A 22901-nucleotide genomic window follows, 5' to 3' on the forward strand; every position below is an offset into this window, starting at 1 on the left:
CAGTGTGTACATTTGAATTCGCAATTTAGAGATAACTTTTTCAATTCTGACGCGTAGATTGCAATTGTTTCATCGGCTTGTTGTAAACGTGATATAAAATTATGTTGCGACGCCCATATGCTTGGTTTCGGGTCAATAAATTTATCCAAAATATCTGTAATTTCTTCAAAAGTCTTATCGATCGGTTCTTCGGGAGAACACAGGTCATATAATCTTTCGTGGATATCTGGAGGTAAAGTAGACAGTAAGGTATAAACTTTCGTTTTAGGATGAGTGATGTTATTTAGTAGGATATAAACGGAAAGCCGCTTTATGAAATTTTTGAAGGTCTCTTTGGCTTGAAATGGTTGAAAATTAATTCTTGGTTGTGCCTCATGATGGGCATTCGTGACGGAGGTTACTTGAGTAATAGGAGGTATGTTAGTTTCATTTTTGTATAGGTTTATCAGTCGTAAAATTTTTGTGCGTAACTTCGTATAAATCTCGTCAATCTCATACCTGTATGCCATTTCTGCCTCAAGATCCTCCTCTTCCGTCTCCTCTTCTATTCGACATTGTATATTTTGTAAGCCATCGTAAGTATTTTGTAGTGTAAGAAGTCGGGTTTCTAGTTCTTCGTAAGTATGTAAGTTTTGTTCATCTTGAAATGCGTTGTTCGTTTTAGTTAGTACACCGCGTAGGGTGGCACGCGCACGTTTTCCTTTCTTCAAATCAAACGACATCGTCGCCAATTTGTTAAGTAATTAAATTAATAAAATGTACATCATCTTATTAGGATAAACATATATTTAGAATGACAGTCCAAGTCATCAACAACTGTAACTAAGAAACCATTCAAATCAAATATGTGACATGAATGATTGCACACACAGCTACATCATGTCGTGTAATGATAGCAGGATTTTGACATTTCCAAAGCAGGTGGCAGGCAGGTGGTAGGACCTTGTGCAAGGTCCGTCCGGATTGCTACCACCATCTTGCTCGCTAATCCTGCCGTGAAGCAGCAGTGCTCGCATTGTTGTGTTTCGGCGTGGACAGTAAGACAGCCGGTGAAATTACTGGCACTTGAGGTATCCCATCTTAGGCCTCTAGGTTGGCAACGCGTCTGCAATACCCCTGGTGTTGCAGATGTTTATGGGCTTTGGTGATCTCTTACCATCAGGAGACCCACTTGATCGTTTGCCAACCAGTTGAATAAAAAAAAAACATTGTCTCATTTTTGTGTGAACTGTAAATAACAGACTAAGACTGGACCGCTCATGTACTCCTGTTTTCCTCCACAAGATTTGTGTGAATGTGGTTTAGACGAAGGCTGTCTTGATCATTTATTTTTCGAGTGTTCCTTTATTATCATTCTGTGTGATTTTATCCACACACACACACACACACACACGCACGCACGCACGCACACACACAAACATCACGCCTGTATTCCCAAATGGGGTAGGCAGAGCACACGTAACGATACAGCTGCAGCTTCGGAGCCACTTTTAGCAGCAGACCCACTTGCTCGTTTGCCTTCCAGTCGTATAAAAAAAAATGTACTCATTCATTTTATTCATTCTCCTTTTGTGCAATCAGTTCTTTTTGTAGCTTTGTGTGTAATCATTCACTTCAACTCTCTATACAGTTGTTTTTAGTGCAACGCACTATTTATACAGTTGTTTCAGTGCAACTTCACGACCACGATATAAATAATCTTTAGAATTTTCCAGAATTTAATGAAATCCCGGTGTTCCAACACAAAGGCCGGATCTTGTGTTATAAAAAAAAACAGTTTATTGCAGACAGAGTCCATATAAGCGATAGTAATGTACTTTTAAAAGCTATGTTAGTAATTATAATTTTTAATTTAAAATCTGCCACCCTGAGGAACACCTGGCACAAGCACATGTGCCCGTACCTAGTGCCTCATGGGTCAGTCAGGCAGCTCGCTATGACCCTCAGGATAGTGTTGGTGCTCCCGCGCACCCTGCCCATGAGCGATGCGTTGATCGCGGGAGCCCCAACAATAACCTGAAGGCATTGTTGTACTGTACTCGGAGGGCGTTGAAGGCCCTCTGCGTGTAGCTGACCCACAGATTGCACGTGTATACCGTTTGACAGAAGGCTTTAAAGAGTAATTTTTACGTCAACGCTACACCGCGCCAACCTACGGGCCAACATGAGAAGAATGAGAGCTATCGCGTATGAATCCGCCGCTAGAGGCGCTAGTGTAGCGTGAGGTCTCCGAAATGTCAAATCTCATAGTTTTTGGGTGATCTACGCGGGTTTATTAATTATGGCAATTATGCGTTACGGGGCATTGAATGTCTGTGTTTTGAGACGGTTTTGTCTTTCGGAAACTTTTGTCCTCCCTCTTTTTTTCTGAACAAAACGGGACTACGCAACACTGTGGTTGCTCGATATTTTTATGGTACGGTTTTAAGGTGTATTAAATATGATTTTAATCTTAACTTTGATTTCAAGCCCGTAATAACAGACTTTGAAAGCCACACTTAAAAACCTCACGCAACAGTGGCGCCATCTAGAAAGACAAAAAACGATAGCCCTCATTACGTCATACGCGTGCGAAGCCTCGGGTAAACGCTAGTGCTGTGTACACAGGCCCTATGCAACGAAGTGCGAAATTCGAACTTCGTACCTTGCCGTCCCGCTGTTGCTAATATTATTTAATACGAGACTGAAAGGGACGGTACGATACGAACTTCGATTTTCTAATTGCGTACTCGTATTAGCTATCTGTACCCTTATTGTAAGTTTTTGGTTACAAAATACGTCTCGATCGCTTTGGCGTTAAAATCTCAATTCATCGCAAACATTCCGCTAGAGGCGCTGTTCGTGTTTCCATACAAATTGAGATTTAAACGCGAACGCGATAGAGACGTATTTTGTAACCGAAAACGTACACTAAGGGTACAGTTCGAAATGAAATGAAATGATTTAATTTTGAATGGTTCCGCTGTTTTACCTGACGAAGACGGATAAAAAGTGACCTTGTTTATAAGGAAATCATTTGGCGGAAATCGGAGTTTCCTTATGTTGATTTTTATGCCTAATTAAAGAGGATTGTGGAGGAAAAGCAAAAACTAGCGTTATTGTACAAACGTTGATTGCTTTTTAATCGTAACTTTGGCCGATTTTGAAGAATTTTGTGATGGTTTCGTTCAGTCGAGGGCGTATATAAACAGCTATAGCATCAAATATACCTATGTAGACATCGACGTTATGGTTAATGGCATTAAAGGTGTACTTATATATATATTTGACATCTTGGTAATATACATTTATACCCTTGACTCTCAAAAGGGAAAAAATGTTACTTTTAACATTTACTGAACGGACTTTACTCTGTCAAAACCCCTTTTCTCAGGATTGGTGGACTCTGCCACCCCCTGAAAGCAGGGAAAAAATCACGAAATCCACGGTTTAATTATTGGGAATTTAGTAAAATCTTTTAATTGAACTGCCGAGTCTAATGGATTTAGAAGCCGCGGGCCAAGTCTTAAAATAATCCTGTAAAGTTTACTTTTTGAAAGACAGCAAGAAAGGAAACATTTGTTTTGTTTATCTTTACCTAAAATAATAGAAGATTGATAAACAAGGGTTGTAATTGATCATTTGCACTCGAGTTGAACACTACTTTTCATCACAAATGCGAGGAAATAAAGGTAAACCGTTATAAATGTATACGCAATGTGTAACAGAGCGGAAGAAGATTTATCGCGCCAAACCTTCTTTTGTTTTTTTTAATGGCCTCGCGCTCTTTAGCTTTGGCACATTCAGCCAGCACTGGCCAGCAGCATTATGCCAGCATGGAGGTTTGGAGGTAAGTATTTCGCATTACAATCTTGTTTACCAGTTCGTGAATACAAAGGAGCACTATTCGATTTTTTAATTTACTGACATCCCTAAAGATGTAAATCGATTACAACAGATGTTAAATGCAATTAAGTGATGAAAGATAACAAATATGTAAATGGATCGATCGACTTTTTCTTGTACCTCGTTGCCATGGTTTTCGTTGTAGCGTTGCTGACTCGGCATAATACCGCGGCAAGTGAGCCGTAGCGCTGGTATTCTGCCAGTACCTGTGCTGAGTTAGAATGCCGGCAACTGTGGTACTGGTACAGTCACCAGCACCAATATCTGACACAACAAGCGTGCATAAATATCTGATACGACTCTATTTCTAGCGCCGGAAGGACGTGTCAGATATTTTTGCACGCTCCGCTGTGGCAGATATTAATGCTGGTGACTGTACGTACTTGTGGTGCTATATTATATGCCATTGAGGATTAAAACGCTTAAACAAGTGTAGTGTTAAAATAAAATGTACAACGAAATCTAGAGCAAAATTTTGCATAACATGTGCTCACCTGTCTTTGTCACTTAATTACAGAACATACTAAATATTCATGTGTTCATAAACAACGGAAGACGTGACGTCAATATATTCCTGGCCGTGAAATTTGACGAGTTAATGGGATGGTTAAATTTTGAATGACAGTGAATAAAGAGATGCTTTCAGTATCACAAGTACTCGTAATAATCATCATGATTGTAATAATTTATTGCTGTATGTGTGTACGGTCAGCATCAAAAGTAGCTGCATACTTTACTTGGTCGTTTTACAGCCAAGTAAAATTATGACTTGGGAAATAAAACATACGGCAAATGAAACATTTGGCATGAAATAATTGTGCGAAACGGCAGAGAACCGATTTTTCGGCAATCATATAAGTGCTTGGTGCCTTAATTGAAAGACATTTTGACATTGACTTTGGTGGCTTAGTTTCATTGGTCGATATCTTGGTATACAGCGTGCGGTGTATCCCCGCAGGCGATATAACGAACAGTGAAACTCAAGTCGATAACTCGGTCGACATACTCGTACAGTATGCGGTGACTTCCCGCAGGCGGAATAGCGACTATTGAAACTCGACTGCAAGCCCTGTGGTGTGGTATGCGTTATCGAAATCTCCAGTACCACTACCATGAGTTTACAGTGACCGTACTCGATAGCGACGGCGTAAATTATTTGTAGAGGCGCTGTACAATTCTCCATACAAATAATTTGCGCCGTCGCTATCGAGTACGGTCACTGTAAACTCATGGTAGTGGTACTGTACCCCGCATTAGGGTCCTATCAACCAATGAAACTGAGCCTTGAACGGTTGAGGTCATTGAGCTCCAGTTGCAACCGGATAACCGCCGAGGTATCCGTTCATTTCGCAACTATCGTTTGGCAACCTGATTCATTTCGCAACTTTACATTTTTCAAACTCTAAAACTGTATATGTTTCACGATTCCACCATCGTGAGCCATCGTGTAGAACCCTTTAGGTTAGGTTAGCACCCCACAAATCAGTACAAAAAATCTTTATATTACACATACATCCAGGGTAGACAATGGGCGGTGTTATCGCTTAAAAGCGATCTCTTCCAAACAAACATTTGGGTACATAGATCTTAAGCTAATGTCAAAATCGTATGTGGCGGACACAAACAACACGGAAATATTAAACAGTTGCGAAATGAATCCGGTTGCCAAACATTAGTTGCGAAACATTAGTGAACCGATCGCCGATCATCGGTGATGGCACTGCCCGTTTGTCCACAGTCCTGGTCTCTCGTCGGGATAGTCCTCATGATCGCAACCGGCCTGATCATGTTCACGTACCAAGCCACCCAGTTCAACCTCCTCGGCTTCAACTTCCTCCTCATAGCGTCCTTCGCTGGTGGACTTCGCTGGACCTTCGCCCAACTCCTCATGCAGAAGTCCAAACTGGGGCTCGACAACCCCATAGATATGGTGTTCCACGTGCAACCCTGGATGTTCCTCTCGCTGATGCCGTTTACCATCTATTTTGAAGGTGAGTTACTACACGGGAAGGGTCGGGAAAATCTGAATTAAAAAAAAATGGATATTTTTTCAACTAGATATTTTAGTGGATGACGTCAGAGTTTAATCTAGTTCTGCCACCCCAATGCTTATTTTTTGATCTGGAGGCATATGTTGAGCACCAGCATTTTTTTTATCAGCGGTGAAGTGGTAAACTGTTTTCAGCTATATGTATAATGTATGCAATATTTATTTGTTTTAGGCATGCGATGTTTCGACTACCTCCAAGCTTTGCCCCAGGAACTCCTTGCTCCAACATTGATAAAAGTATGTATCTCCTTCTAGTCTACTGTAACATTTTGCTTATTGTGCGTTTTGCGAATGTGAATTGTGTTTTTTGCACATGAGCTTGTTTTAACTTAACTTTTGTGTACATTTAGCTTATTTTATACATTTTACCAGTTGTTAGATTTTGCGTGTAGTATGCAATTTGCGTATTGTGATTTATGCTGTTAACTAAAGGGAATAGTGTATCTACGATATAAGACTGTTTTTAACACAAAAAAACGGTGACGGTACGGAATCGCAGTGACCCACCGTATGCGCACCGTTTTTTTCGCATGCTCTCCACACCGCATCTGCTCATACGCAGACGGTGGGGAATCGCAGTGACGTGCCGTATACGTCACGACTTTTGGTGGAGTCCTGCCGCTGACGGTATTATTATTTTATACGAGAGCGAAAGGAACGGTATGATGCGAACTTCGATTTTCGAATGTCGTAGTAGCCCCCCTGTGCGCACGGTACGGCGTTAACGTTATTATTTGTCACAGGTGTCGGGGGGAGCCACCATCGCGTTCCTAATGGAAGTCAGCGAATTCCTCGTGGTAACACATACTTCTAGTCTCACCCTGTCCATCGCCGGTATATTTAAGGTTAGTAATGTCACACGGAACCCTTTAAATAAGCAACCTTGTGTCTCTTCATGAAAACCCAAGTGTGGCGCAGACTGCCTTAAGGTCACAGCTCATTAGAGCCACCCGGCACCCGACCAGCACCGCCTCGTTTTTCGGCGTCCACTCGTTGCCGACAAGTGGTCCACGGGTGGACGCCGCGTTGATAACGAGTGGACGTCTCGTGGTCCACGAATTTCCGAGTAGTCTATTATGAAATGAGGGTGGGGAGCGCCGCGCCGACCGCGCGCGGTTCACGCGAGGCAAGCGTACGAGCTGCGAGCTATCACGCGAGCGGTCTACTCGCTCGCTACGCGCTCAGCTCGCAGTAGATGTAATGAGCGCATGCACATACAAATCCATATAAAGAATACTCGCTCGCGTGCTGATCGGGTGCCGGGTGGATCTAATGAGCTGTGACCTTTATGCGTGTGGTTGCGGAATAATTCAAAAGTTTGTTCATCGTCGTTTTGCGTTTGACTGTTTATTTTGTTTCGCAGGAGATGTGTATTCTGGTGCTAGCAGTGGAGGTGAGCGGAGACCGGCTGAGTCCAATCAACGTAGCCGGTCTGGGGGTCTGTCTGCTCGGCATCACGGGCCACTGCGTCCACAAGGTAAACACTGACAATTGATTGACTACTGACAACTAACCACTGACTACTGAATCTACTGATTGCTGATTACTGGCGTCTGAACGCTGACGCACCACTGAGTGATGAGCACTGACTATTGACTTCTTACTGACTACTGACAACTAACCACTGACTACTAACAACTATCCACTACTGAAAACTGACCTACTGAGTAATGAGCGAGCACTGACTATTGACCCCTGACTGACTACTGACAACTAGCCACTAACTACTTACAACTGATCTCTTACGACACTTATTGACACTAACTATCCTGACTGACCAATGACGCACACCACTGACTTACTATTGTATCGGAAATGTTCTGAGGCCGTATTGAAGAATTCGAACCGACCAGCCGCGTGTGGCCCGCCAGGGACCGACCACAGTAGTCATCAGACACTGAGCAGAGACCTCTGACTGACCACTGGCTACTTAATACTGACATCTGACTACACCGAGTACTGACGCACAACAATGACTTAGGATTGTGTTGAAAGTGTTCTGTCTGATCGTCATTTTCTCCCGTAGCTATTGTTCCTGAAATCAGTAGCCGGCACTGTGACGGCGATCGACGAAGAATTCGAACCGCCCAGCCGCGAGTGGCCGACGAAAGACGATGGTGAACCTTTACTCGAAGCGAATTGGGGCCATTCGAGCGAGGAGAGCGATTTCGACGCCAACACTGTTCTCTTCGAAGTGGTACAGAGAAGGGATGGCAGGTAATAAGGGGGAGTTAACGGGAACCGGCGTGGTGGCGGAGCTGAGCTTGACTTGGCGTTTGTTGGAAGTAACGCTAAGCCATTTTCAGCTGTACTGTGCAGCGTTTTCTAATTTGTTTCGCTCGTTGTTTAAAGTAAAACGAGATCCGAAACGCTTTCGACGGGTTCGTTTAATGATGCAATTGTTTTGTTTTAAGGTACGATGTAAGGAACCGGATTTGAGTGTGGCCATTTTTTTGTGGCTGTCCCATTTTGAACATGGCAAATGTAAATTGGTTTTTACGTAAATTATGGCTTCTTATTATTTTAACACGGGCCTTTGTTGAAGTGGATGGCGTACGGTGAAATGTATAATAACCGAGCGTGTACATTTTTGAATACGTAATATTGACTCGGCAATATTTAGTACTGAAGACGTACCATGCTGACCCGCCCAAGTCAAATTTTTGTTTTATGAACATGAAAGTTTATGACAGTTATGAAAGAATTCTGTTACATTACATTGACTAAAAATCGCGAGTTGAACTGTTTAATTTGTGGAGCTAATTGTCAAAATATGTCTAGCATGAGCTTAACAGATATTAATTTTGTCTGGTGTTTGGGGCTAGTGTACTAGTTTTTTATTACTATTGTGACAGGAAATGATGGTTTATTGGTGGCAATTGGCATTTACTCTCATCAGTTCCGCTTCTGATAAACGAAATCACGGCAACATGCGAGATTGTTTTAGCCATCAACTTGTCGGGACGTGTTTATAGATTGATTGACCCCATCCACTTAGATACATGTCCGTGCGTTGTGATGTTGTAAACTTGAGATTATAACATTCCTTATTATGTTCTATTATGTTTTTGTTTAATTTGTGTAGTGTTTTATATTGTATTGTTAAATTGACATATATAATTCTAACATTCCATTTTATGATCTATCTAATCTAATCTAACACCTGTACACGAGATATTCCTGTATATTTCTTAATTTGTTTCCGGGATCTCTGAAACGGTTCTAACAATTTCAATGAAATTTGCTGTGAATTAGTCCTTTCTCGTGTTTTTGTCCATATTGGCTTAACGTGTATGCACAGCCAACAAAAAGTACGGACAACAAAAGAGTTTGTCTTTATTATTATTTTTGACTAAGAGGCTGTTTCACCATCCATTGATTAGCCTTAACCAACGGTTAAATGTGATGCCGTCTCCATCTGTTCGAACAAAACAAATAGAGACGGCATCACACCCAACCGCCAGTTAACACTAATCAATGGATGGTGGAACAGCTCCTAAAACTTATAAGTATATGGTGACTTATCCATGCTTACCTTTAATTTGAGGTCATTTCGATTTTTTGTTCTTAAAATCTACTGGGGATTTTTTGACACATGTTATATCGCTAGATGGCGTTAGTATCTTCTTTTTTTTATTCGACTGGATGGCAAACGAGCATGTGGGCCTCCTGATGGTAAGAGATCACCACCGCCCATAAACATCTGCAACACCAGGGGTATTGCAGATGCGTTGCCAACCTAGAGGCCTAAGATGGGATACCTCAAGTGCCAGTAATTTCATGAGGTCTATTTGACGTTAGTTATTTGCGATTGACTCATTTAGTTATTTGAACAATCACAAACGATACGAGACCTTACCATACTAGCGCCATCTAGCTTGTCATAGAAACCCTGATTGTAATACGAATAATTAAGCCGTGGTGGCCTAGCGGTTTGACCTATCGCCTCTCAAGCAGAGGGTCGTGGGTTCAAACCCCGGCTCGCACCTCTGAGTTTTTCGAAATTCATGTGCGGAATTACATTTTAAAATTACCACGAGCTTTGCGGTGAAGGAAAACATCGAGAGGAAACCAGCACACAAAGCTGCGAAATTCAATGGTGCGTGTGAAGATCCCAATCCGCACTGGGCCCGCGTGGGAACTATGGCCCAAGCCCTCTTGTTCTGAGAGGAGGCCTGTGCCCAGCAGTGGGACGTATATAGGCTGGGATGATGATGATGAATGTGAATAGTAAGGATACCTACTGAAAACTGTACATTTTCTTCTTAACCCTAAGTTTTTATATTACCATAATTATTAAATAAGTATATCGTTGTTATATTATGTTACACTATTATTTATTACTGAAGACCCAGTCTTCATTTAACTATTAATATTAAAAAAAATATTATTGTAACTTCACAAGTTAGTGCATGATACTCGGCAGGACCCTGTTCCAGTCAGCATTTTCCGCACTTACCAAAAAAATCTTGATAAAGGCAGCAGACGCTTTCTGCGACAGGGTTCTATAAACTGCCACGTACGAACTTGTCAAATAATCCGGTTATATAAGGAGATTCACTTCGGAATGAGAGATAATAAGCTGGAAACTCGGATACAACTTCATTTTGGTGTCCTATATGTTGTCTCAAAGTCAATATTCAAGGTCAAATGTCAGAAAAGTCAGTTTTTCGCGATTATCTCGCTTTCTATAGCTCCAGTGATGTTAACATTTATTACAAAATTGTAGAGCATATAATTTGAAACAAATAGTGTGTTAAAAATTTTTCGTACGTCGAACCGTTTTTGAGATAGAGGGCCGGGAGCCCGCAGCGCTCAACCATACTGACTGATGCAAGGTCGACCGTGATCACGTGAAGTTTTAAGTCATTGAAATATCATTAACATAAAATTATTTATATGATTTTTTATTTAACTTGCAATGTTCGTATGTACGTATGTAAATATGTCAGAAAATACGTAAGATAGAAACTGACTTTTTTGACATTTGACCTTGAATAACTCACGACGCGGACACGAGATTAAATGTGACTTTTGAGACAACATTTAGGACACCAAAATGAAGCTGTATACGAGTTTCCAGCTTATCTCTCATTCCGGGATTGACCCCTTCTCATTCCTTAAATGACCGAAATAAAAGTATAAATTAGTATAAAATATGAAAAACCTATAATATTAAAAGGCAGCGCATCTAGATCTCTATCGTCACATAATTGACAAGATTTCATTTTTTTTACATCTGTTAATTACTACAGGAATCGAAAGAGTTTTGCCTCCTGAACATGGGAAAATATTTATTATAATTGATTTCTCCATATTAAAAAAAATACAAAAAATTTAAAAAATATGTCTGAATTTGCCAACACTACCACAGAATAGATATGTTTCCTTTGCCTTTATCACCAGAAAAAGGAGCTGTCATAATTTTGATATTTTCTCTATGCAAAGTCTACGTCAGATTTACGTGAGCTTTTTTTTAAGAGACTAGACAAAAGTAATGGATCTATTGTGTCGTAGTTTTGGAGTTATGCCCTTTTAGAATAAGCACATCTTGAAAAAATTGTAATAAATTAATTAATAGTTGTAGCGAAATTTTAAAAATATCAGCGTTTTTCTCTTTCCAAACAGAATACAGAGAACGAATCAAATTATAGTCTTAGAAATATGAAATCTTGTCAATTGCATTTACAATTTGTGGATATTTCTCTTAACGGCTAGTAATTATGGTTGCTTTGCTATTGATTTTGTCGTCAAGTCGATCTTATACCTAACTAGTAGGACAAAGAAGTACCATCCTAAAGTGTCAAGTCATTAATAGTACATTGTGCAACAAGTGTAAAACTAGAAAGTTTTTGAACGCGCTAGTTTTGAGATCGAGTTATACGCTCTGGATTTTACTTAGTTTGCGTGGACATTAAACAGCAATAGTTCATTTACTAGGTATCTACCTTTTATTTTACATGCATTGCTATATTCACATTAACTTATGTTTTCTAATTTGATAATTTACTTATTATAAAATACGAATTATTAAAAAAAACCCTAATTTTATAAACTCTTTTGTATGTGAGCACAGTAGGCACCACAACAGTCACCTGATTGCCTTGTACTTACTACATTGTAATACATTGCTTGTCTAATTAAACTTTAAACTATAATAAAAATCATAATACAAGTTATTTTCAAAAGTTGTAGAACGAAAATACAAAGTGAGACATGGATGCACAGAAAAACCAGAAAAAGAGACCAGCACTGAGAATCGAACCCAGGTCCTCAGCAATCCGTGCTGCGTGCTATAACCCCTACACCACTGCTGAACAGGAATCTAGACACGAATTTTTCCTATGCATACATATCTCAGGTTGCTTATTTCTACTATGCTACTTAAGCAGTGGTGTAGGGGTTATAGCACTCAGCACGAATTGCTGAGGACCTGGGTTCGATTCCCAGCGCTGGTCTCTTTTTCTGGTTTTTCTGTGCATCCATGTCTCAGTTTGTATTTTCGATATGGTTTCACGGGATACCCGTAAAAGTAACAAATTTGGAGTTGAAATAAAAAATACAAAAAGACTCCAAAAAAAAACATTAAAAAACTAAATTAGCTCAAGATGAAGAGTGGAAGAGGTGGTTTAATTTTTTGCTAGCCGTTAAATTAGTAAACTGTGCAGGACTACGTAATAATTTAACTTTATCAAACAAAGTGTTTGCTTTTATTTAAAGTTAAGATTTATTGATGTATTGTCGTGTGCATTTATTGGTATATTATTGTGTCTGTGTGTATAGTCGCCTGCTATCAAACGACTGTTCCTATAGTAATTTTGGCGACTGTACACTTTTTTGTACTATCGTCTAAATACGGTAAAGTCTATAAGTAATCGCAAAAATAAAAATGTATCTTTGACTCGTTCGTTTTGACAGGTGTCACTCTTTACCGGTCCGGATAATACCGACATGGAAATACCGGCCCTGCTTTTCATGTACACGCCCATAGAAACTGACATGAGCTTCTATGGGTGTGTACATGAAAAACAGGGTCGGTATTTCCATGCCAGTATTATCCGGACCGGTAAAGAGTACAATACAACGCTCGTAAAAAGAGCTCTGCATGGCTACTACGAAACTCGAAACTCGAAGTTTGTATCGTACCGTCCCTCTCGCTCTCGTATTAAATAGTATAAGTGTCAGAGGGATCGGACGACACGAACTTCGAGTTTCGAGTTTCGTAGTAGCCCTGCTGGGTGGCTAGTGGAGGGGATACGTTTACGCATCTGGTCAACTAACAAGCCAATGGCGTGACGGCCGCGCCCGCGTCCCCCACTGCTCCGCCGCCAATTTGGACCGTATTTCGCTCACTGCGCAGGTATATCGCTAGGAGCTCTTTTTACATAAAAACTTAGCAACTAATAGACAATTTATCCACTTAATGTCATTCATTACATCTTGACTTTTGTTCAGACGTCTGGCATTAAATATAATGAGCCGGATAACTCACGTCTTAAATCGAGTTTAGCTCGACATGTTTCGGGCTAATCCGTAGCCCTTCGTCTTCGGAGCAACGCGACTCAGCGGCTGCTGCAACACGCGCACTACGCGCCGCCGCTCTCTCTTAAATCGAGTTTAGCTCGACATGTTTCGATTTAAGACGTGAGTTATCCGGGTCATTATATTTTATATGAGTGAGTCTCACGGTAGTTTCATGTTCAGACGTCTGACGTTTATTTTAGTACGCTTAACGGCTTCGAATTTGTCAAGGAGTTGATGGAACAACTTTTTCCTTTTAAATTGGATTGTTCGTTCGATGAGTGATTCTTGACTAGCGGAATATCGCTAGATGGCGTTATAATCGTGAGGTGCGTTTGACGTTACAGTCTTGCTTGCGATTGGCTCATCCAGTTATTCAACCAATCACAAAACTTGACGCAAATTTCAAAGTTGTCAAACGGACCTCACGGAGGGCTACTACGAAATTCGAAAATGGAAGTTCGTGTCATTCCATCCCGCTGACGCTTATACTATTTAATACGAGAATGAGAGGGACGGTACGACACGAACTTCGAAATTCGAAATTCGAAGTCAACTAGCCTGCCACCGAAACCTTCAGTCTCTTTTATAATGGGTTAAGTATGCCTTCGATTGTCGAATGGTATTTTTTTAGTGCAAGCGAAATAGTGATCACTAAGTATTGCTGTTTCATGTGATTATGCGTATCACCAGAGCTTACATTTACTGTACCTACCTAGTCGTATGATTTTTGATCAATTTAAAAACGAAGTTATTCCAACGTATTTAATAATAGCTTATGCGACTGTTACATAATGAGCATTAAAATGCGAGTGTGGGTTTAACATCACACGAGTTTTTAATGCGTCATTATGTAGTTACATACACTGCTTTATCTTCACACATATTTTAAACAAAATATTTTAGTCTTTGCAACAAAACAAATTGAACGTCAAAAATGGCGGCAAATGTAATCTTTCCTGACGTGTGTCACGCAATCGTAGTTTTTTTTTTAATTCAGGAGCAAACTAGACGCGGCCCCAGCCCTCATCTCGTTCGATATCAAGTACAAGTCAAGCACGTAACGTGCGAGATTAGTCAAAATTGTTTGCAATTGACATTAAATTCGATTAAAACGTCATCTCGACTGATATTAGAATTGAGGTCCAATCAAATTGATTTGTTTTTGAGCTATGATCCAAATTTAAATACAATAATTAAATCGAAAAAAATTCACAGATAAGAAATTTGTAATAACAAATCAGATATTATCACGCTAGTCATATTTATTCTGATTTTTGAACGCATTATAAAGGGTTTATGAGATGTGTGTAGATAAAGATTTTTAATTTTTATTGATTATTATTATTTCTCCTGTTGTACATAAAATTGTTTGTTTTGTAAATAGTTTATAGTTTTTTTATTAAATAATAAAATAGTTATTATTAGATCGATTTATAGACAAGAGTTTTTTTTAAAGGACGCTCAAATGAATTAAAATGTCAAATTATGTAGATCGATACGTACATCGAGTGTAAAACCAATAGAGTATGGGAATATTGTCCAGTTGCAAAGGGTTACTGTGATTTGTCACTAATTACATATTAGCACTACCGCTATAATGTTAGTTTAATCCTTTCTATTTCCAAAGACGAAATAAAAGGCTTGTTTCTCTATTTCATTTATGAATGTTAAGTCACAGATATATGTGATGTTGTCTCTGTTTGTTTTGTCCGAATAAACAGAGACGGCATTATAATTTTCTGTCACATAAAAGTAATCACTGAGTGTTGAAACAGACCCTTAGTCTTTTTAGAGAGTCAGGTTCCGAGATCCGATTGCGACAATGATATTTCAAAATTCATAGTAACTTAAGAAAGTCCTAGATAATGACAAAGAATAGTTTCTGCTCAGAGGCGTCTTTACCTATAGTGCAGGGTGTGCGTTGCACACGGGCGCAGCGGTGTTAGGGGCGCCGGCCGCGGCACTTTGTACCTATTGCATTTTGACCGCGCGCTTCCTAGATGGTGCTATGATAATTGCACACGGGCGCTACATGGGCTAAAGACGCCGCTGTTCCTGCTTGTCCAACTCTGCGTCATGCTCGACCTTGAGTAATCTAATCATAAAGCAGCCTTCGCCGCACTCTTTTAGTCAAACAATTGATGACTTTTCCAGTCTATTGGTTTTATGCTTCATGACTAAGCATTTATATTACTTATAAATAATTACAACGGAAAAGTGGAATTTGAAAACGTGTTTATTTCGCTATATTTTTACATGTACAGAAGGCGAGCTGATTCCAAACATTGTACGTATATATGTTTCGGTGTAAGTAGAAGGAAAGTTACAAAATTATTATTATTAGCATTGCGGAGAGCGTCGGTTTTGCTCGGGCGCACGGCGCACTACAGTGAATATTAAGGTAGCGTTCCAATATTGACGACCGCAACCGACGACCGTGACACACGACCGCGACCAGTGCTTTATTTCACTTAGATACAAATGAAGGCTCCACGGGCCACGGAAAGCACGTGTGTAGTCACCTAAGTAACTTTATGAGTTATAGCGGTTTGAAAGTTAGTCATCGCGAACAATTACTATGGTTACCATTTATTTAAAAGATAAAAAAATAGATTTTATATAGTTTTCAGATTATCTAATTCAGTAGTACTGTGTGAGCTCTACATTTTGAGAATAAAATCTCAATTTAAAAAAAAGGTGACTAGGCATGTTCTTTCCGTGGACCCTTCAAATACAAGTTACAATTTACAAGCGGTAGTCTTTGTTTACTATTACGCGACGGTCGCGCGACAGAAGCGCGACTGCAGCGCTCCGAGCTAGCGGTGGCTGATACTGTGAAGCGCGGCTGTCGCTAGCGGCGGCGTCGCGACTTAGCCGCGCTACAGCCGCTGTAATGTGAAGGGACTCGCTGGCAGCGCTTCAGTCGCGCGACAACTTATATGAGAAAGCGCTCTTAAGTAGCGCAGCTGCAGCGCGACAGAAGCGCGACTGCAGCGCTCCGAGCTAGCGGTGGCTGATACTGTGAAGCGCGGCTGTCGCTAGCGACGGCGTCGCGACTTAGCCGCGCTACAGCCGCTGTAATGTGAAGGGACTCGCTGGCAGCGCTTCAGTCGCGCGACAACTTATATGAGAAAGCGCTCTTAAGCAACGGTTCCCGCGATCCGGTCGCGGTTGCCAATATCAGTATCCTGAGGTGCTGTTTCAACATCCATTGATTATCGTTAACCGACGGTTAAATGTGATGCCGTCACCGTCTATTCGAACAAAACAAATAGAGACGGCATCACACCTAACCACCAGTTAACACTAATCAATGGATGGTGAAACAGCCCCTTATTGTAAGTTTTCGTTTACAAAATACGTCTCGATCGCATTCGCGTTAAAATCTTCATTTGTATAGAAACACGAACATCGCCAACATTCCGGTAGAGGCGCTGTTCGTGTTTCCATACAAATTGAGGTTTTAACGCGAACGCGATAACATTCAGCTATGGGCGCTGTTCGTGTTTCCATACAAATTGCAGCACTGATTGCAAATAACGGCGAATGAAACTTAGCCTAAAGCAGAATCCTTTGTTTTGAAACTTCCTTTCTTCTTACTGAAATTTCTGGTAAAACGTAATAGAGAGTACAGGTATATTGATGTCAAAACCACTGTCAAATTTTTGATAACATGTTTTGTAAAAAAAATAAGCACAAATCGTTCTATGGACCAATGTGAGACCGCTAAAGATAAATATATTACGTGTGATGAAGCAAACTGTGTTTTATTTGATTGTTTATATAATCGCATAACATTTGAAAGTCATGTTATGTTTGTCATGATTTTTAGTTATAATTTTTTTCTCGCTATCGTAAATTTTTCCGATTTCTTTGTAGAACTCTACAGGGTAAGGTTGGTTTGTTTATAATAATTCTAAACAATTAATGTATTCAGAGAAAAAAGCATTATGAAAGATATTATGACTTTCAACGGTTATGCGAATTGATTTGGAGCGGTTTTATTTTTACATCAAAAAGTCTTGAGATACCTACTACTTCCCTAAACAAATTTGATACTCACTAGTAGGTAATGCCTACATTGAAATATTCAAAACTGTCTAGGCATAAAAAATATCAGGCGCTTTTATTGAACGTGTTTCCCGTAATTGCTATACAGTCGAGTTCGTAAACTTGCGACCAAAAATTTGATCAAAAATATCTGAACACGATTCTACACCGTGAACAATAGAGTCGTGTTCAGATACTTTTGGAAACCACGATGTAATTTTAGGGAATTTCCACGAGAATTTAATAAAATCCCGGAATTTCAATTCAACTGCTGTATCTAATCATTACGCGTGCGAAGCTGCGGTGTAAACGCTATTACTTAAAAATCCTTCCTACTACAATTATAAATGCGAAAGTTTGTAAGTGCACTCACTGAGTGAATATGTTTGATACTCTTTCACGCTGACACGGCTGGACGGATTTGGATGAAATTTGGTAGGTAGATAGCTGAGCATCTGGAATAAAACATAGGCTAGGCATAGGCAACTTTTTGACCCGATATTCCCACGGGATACCTAGGGATAAAATCTTGAAATAACAACCGCTGGGCTTAGAGCCATGAAATTTAGTATGTAGGTAGCTGGACCTCTGAAATAACACATAGCTACTTTTTATCCCGATATTCCCACGGGATAGGGATAAAATCTCGAAAGATTAACTGCTGGGCTTAGAGTCATGTTTGACATGATTGTTTTTAATGTACCTAATGTCAATGAAAACCACGATTCAGCTGATTAATTGAATAATCAGACACAATAAGGTGAGAGTATCTGAAAGATACGCGACCCCCCGGGGGGTCGCGAACAACAGATTGAAAAACATTAATTTATAGTATTGTAGGTTTAACTACGAAATGAAATAGAAGTAACTTTACCGATTTTTATTCGATTATGCAAACATTCACTAATTAAATTTGCCAAACGAACCTAGTGCTTCAATATACCCGAGCTGAAGCTAAGCTGGGAAGGGCTCTTCACACCCATCTGCCCGCTCAGCCTGCCCAACTTCCCGTTGATTGACGTCGCTGCCTCCATCTTCCTCAGAAACACATTCTTAGACGAAGCGTTCAACGTCCGTCCAGTCAGCGTCTTGTTCGACTCAGACCCCAAAGAGTTTATGATGGAGTCCGCATCCGCGTCCAAATTAAAGATGTTGGTCTGCGACTCCTCCCGCCACAACTTCTGCAGATTCAAAGCCATAAGCTCCAGTTGCACCTGCGACAGCTCTCTTATAACATCGATCTGTACCGACATCACGTTGTCGCACGTTTTAAGCAGAGAGTTCAGGGTTTCCAGAACGTCTGCTCTGCGCTTCTGGATGCTGTACTGATTGTCGATGTTGCGCTCGAAGAAAGACAAGTGCTCGTAGAGCTCCGCCAGCTGCAGCGAGCACGAGATGTACTGCGCCGGGTGGTGCTCGAAGTCGTAGTAGTGCTTCGTCCGCATCAGCCACTTGTGGGTGAAAGCAAACAGCTTCCGCGCTTCGTCGATGCTGCCAACCTTGTCCTGAGGCACACGCGCTTCCATCTCTTGCAGATCCAGCGAGGGGAACAGGAACAGTTTCTCGGCGCAAGCATCCCCTTTGGATTTCTCCGCGCCCATGTCCTTTAAGTTCTCTTCCTCGAACTTCTCAGCGTTGTCCTCTTGTTGTGCCAAATCGACGGTTTTCCACAAGTCCGCTTTGGAAGCCTCTTCGGAGAAATACCTGTTCAAAATCTTCTTTTTGGAGAGTTTGAATAGAGTGAGCCCGTATTTGACCCAGTGGTGGCCGAGCTCTAGGAAGTGGATCTCGAAGTCCGCTTTCTGCAACACGAATTCTTCGGGCATCAGTTTGCAGTTGTCGTGGCAGGTGCGGAGCACGTGATAAGCCGCGCAGAGGTGGTGCCGCGCGTTGCCGAGTTGGTGTAGATAGGTAAAGTAGTTTCCGAGGCGGGCCGTGCGGAGTGCCCAGTCCTGAGGAGTACCCTCTTTCAGCTCCAGCTGTCGCCTCAACGCCGTGTGATTATAAAGACTGTACTTATCTGGGATGTTTAATTTGTTGTACAAAAAAGCCTGCATCTGAACGTTATTGGTGATGACTTTGTCGATTTTCTCGGGACTGACGCGCCGGACGGTCGTCAAAGGTTCCGTCGTGAACAAATCCTCTGCGTCCAAGTACTGGTCGGCCTGTGATTTGCTAATTTTGTCGTAGAGCTCTTCTGTGGCTTCGAGGATTTCGCGCGCGAGTGTAATCTGTTCCAGTTGGATTAGATAGTAGCAGAGGAGGTTCTGGATACGGAGGTAGATGAATAGACACTCGTCTCTGAGTGCGTAGGGTTTTAGTTTCTCGAAGACTCCGTGTAGAATATTTCTTTTCTCTAGTAGGGAGATTGGCAAGGTTTTTGCGGAGAGAAGTGCAAGGTAGCCCTCCATGGCGAGGGAGCGAACGAACTGGTCATGGTTGGTCTTTCCGAGAAGCACCAGGTCGCTCCCCAACGCGTGGATGTCCTTCTTCAACGACGGCACTCTTTCCGTTGAGTTTTTTGATTTGATTGTGGTTCTCACGCTCTCGAACGTCTGGTTTATCCTGTGTAAGATTTCCATTTTTTTTACGGCAACAGAACTTAATAATTTTGCGTGTCACGTTTTGCTGTTATTTAGCGTTTGAAAATATGATTTTCAATTCTTGATTTTCAGTTGTGACTGTGACAGTGGTGGACTGTTTGAGGCCAGTAACCAAAGCGGTTTAATGAAAAAGAATTATAGGTATTACGATTAATTCCCGACGCAAAAAAGGAGTGATAAAAGTTGATGCCAAGTCTCTCTGTTTTTCTGCCTCTGTCATCGTAGTTCTCGTAGGACCAATTTCGATGGGGTCCTTTTACGTGACAGCAAGGTTCCTTACGGTGGTTTTTAGTTCTGTTTGACAAAAATCGTTTCAGCCTATTTTCAGGTACTTACTGGACTTTGAAATGACAATGTCGGGGGTTTTTCAACTCGTCCAAGTTGTTACAAGTTCTCTTCTTCTGTTGCCCGCGACTCTGACCGCGTAGTATTCGTGCTATCCCGCGGGAACCATGCAATTTTCCGGGATAAAAACTATTATGTCCTTTCCCGGGACTTATCGGTATAGGTAGGTACAATTTCATTTAAATCGGCTCAGCGGTTTAGACGTAATTTAGTAATAAACATCCAAACATCTTTACAAATCTTCACATTTATAATATTAAGGGGCTGTTTCACCATCCATTGATTAGTGTTAACTGACGGTTAAGTGTGATGTCGTCTCTATTTGTTTTGTTCGAATAGACGGAGACGGCATCACATTTAACCGTCAGTTAACACTAATCAATGAACTTCGAAAATAACTGAATATTATTGACCTTTACATGTCAAGAAGCTTTAGCAGTGAACAGGTTAACAGCAGACGCCGAAGCGTTGAAGTGTTAACCGAATAAACAATGTTGTTACGAGCATAAATTAATTGTTAACTCAATTCAAAATTATATTTTGACATATTTATCCACTTACTAGCTGTTGCCCGTGACTTCGTCCGTGTAGAATTCGTTTATCGCTATCCTGCGGGAACTGTAGTTATACGAGATAAAAACCGGCCAAGAGCGTGTTGAACACGCCCAAAATAGGATTCCGTAGCTATTACGAAAAAATTAAGTAATATTTTTCTAAGGATTTCGTATTTTGTACGGAATATTCCAACTTTAGGTATATTTTACACCTTAGGCTGCTATTTACTTACTCGAACTACTAATAATTCTCAAGAAAACTTAACCGTTATTGTTTTCCTTGTAAGTTTAATATACTTACTACCATCCTGAATTTTTTCAACGCTCGATTTTAATGAAAATTTGCACTTTAAAGTTGAATATTTCTTTAAAAACTGTCAATAAACATTTGTTTGTTTTTAAAGAATATAAAAGTCTATCACGCATAATTATTGGAGTAGACACATTAACTTATATATTAAGAACAGTTCTTTACACCACATTTTTAATTTACATTATTTTTTTATGAAATAATCGAGAAAAACTAACAAAAAAAAATAAAGAAAAAAAAAATATCACGGGACAATTCACACCAATTGACCTAGTCCCAAAGTAAGCTTAGCAAAGCTTGTGTTATGGGTACTAAGCAACGGATAAATATAATTATATAGATAGATACATACTTAAATACATATTAATCACCCAAGACCCGAGAACAAACATTCGTATTTTTCATACAAATATCTGCCCCGACACGGGAATCGAACCCGGGACCTCAAGCTTCGTAGTCAGGTTCTCTAACCACTAGGCCATCTGGTCGTCAAACAAAACAAAAATGCAACATTGCCAGCTCAGCAGGTATAAATGCTGTTAAGAATCCCTGACTTTCACACAATGTTTATGTTAACTGATGATCAATGGTAAACGCACTATAAGTAAATAATGTGAACATGGACAGTTAGGGTTATTTTCAGTTTAATGCATTGTGTATCTTTCTGTATATTGGGGTGCATCCATTCTTATAAATGTAGCTTTTATAGTGCCACTAGTCATAGTTCTAATATGTTGTATTTCATTGTAAACCATAAAAATAAAAAATAAAAAACTTAAAATATATTTTATAATACCCACCCCAACCAACATATGTACAGTTAGCATCAAAAGTGGCGGATCACCTTTTTACTCTGTCGCATTGACAAAGTACAGTCAACCTCATTAATAAGTGATCACTTTTGTACCTTGTCACTTGAAAAAAAAAATGAAAAATGTTTATAAGGTAACAAATACGAAATACAATTAGCAGTGCCCGGCGGACCCCAAACTAGGCTGAGCCTGTATCTTGGGACCCAGGCTTAAACGTCATGTTTGAAAAGCCATACGAAATTGTATAACGACTGCTGGATTTCAGTACATAAATGATCACTTATTTATGACGTCGACTGTACGAAAGTGTATAGCTACTTTTGATGCTGACTGTACCACAACGGCGATCTTTCCCCATTGGCTGAGGACATATTGTATGAATGTCAAAACATTTATTTTCAACGTTCTGTAACTCATACATTTTTTTATTTCAACCGCTTTATAATCTAAATCTAATCCCATTATGATTGGTTTTGGAGTCTTTTTGTATTTTTTATTTCAACTCCAAATTTTTGTTACTTTTACGGTCATCCCGCAAAGTCCACATCGAAAATACAAACTGAAACATAGATGCACAGAAAAATCAGAAAAAGAGACCAGCGCTGGGAATCGAACCCAGGTCCTCAGCATTCCGTGCTGCGTGTTATACCGCTACACCACCACTGGACAGGAGTACAGACACGAATTTCTCCTATGCACCACATATCTCAGCTTGTTTGTTTCTTATTTAGTCACTTAAGCAGCGACACTAGCGACATCTATGCCATA

The 22901-nt window shown here is 40.4% G+C and overlaps 2 protein-coding genes across 2 annotated transcripts in view; one reads left to right on the forward strand and one right to left on the reverse strand.

Annotated features, from left to right (window-relative positions):
• The window catches only part of LOC141437922 (solute carrier family 35 member C2-like), a 309412-nt gene that overhangs the window by 15276 nt on the left and 271235 nt on the right, over nucleotides 1-22901 (forward strand). The window contains exons 4-9 of the mRNA XM_074101507.1: nucleotides 5624-5876; nucleotides 6108-6172; nucleotides 6679-6780; nucleotides 7299-7412; nucleotides 7962-8152; nucleotides 8350-15510. Coding sequence (XP_073957608.1) covers nucleotides 5624-5876; nucleotides 6108-6172; nucleotides 6679-6780; nucleotides 7299-7412; nucleotides 7962-8152; nucleotides 8350-8374 — 750 coding nt within the window. The 3' untranslated portion in view covers nucleotides 8375-15510. The remainder of the gene's footprint in view (nucleotides 1-5623; nucleotides 5877-6107; nucleotides 6173-6678; nucleotides 6781-7298; nucleotides 7413-7961; nucleotides 8153-8349; nucleotides 15511-22901) is intronic.
• LOC141437887 (KIF-binding protein-like) lies at nucleotides 18375-20414 on the reverse strand. The gene has a single exon (XM_074101445.1). It carries the CDS (start codon nucleotides 20089-20091, stop codon nucleotides 18436-18438), a length of 1656 nt encoding a protein of 551 aa, XP_073957546.1. The 5' UTR covers nucleotides 20092-20414; the 3' UTR covers nucleotides 18375-18435.

Source organism: Choristoneura fumiferana, chromosome Z (assembly GCF_025370935.1).
Source record: "Choristoneura fumiferana chromosome Z, NRCan_CFum_1, whole genome shotgun sequence".
NCBI classification, from domain to species: domain Eukaryota; kingdom Metazoa; phylum Arthropoda; class Insecta; order Lepidoptera; family Tortricidae; genus Choristoneura; species Choristoneura fumiferana.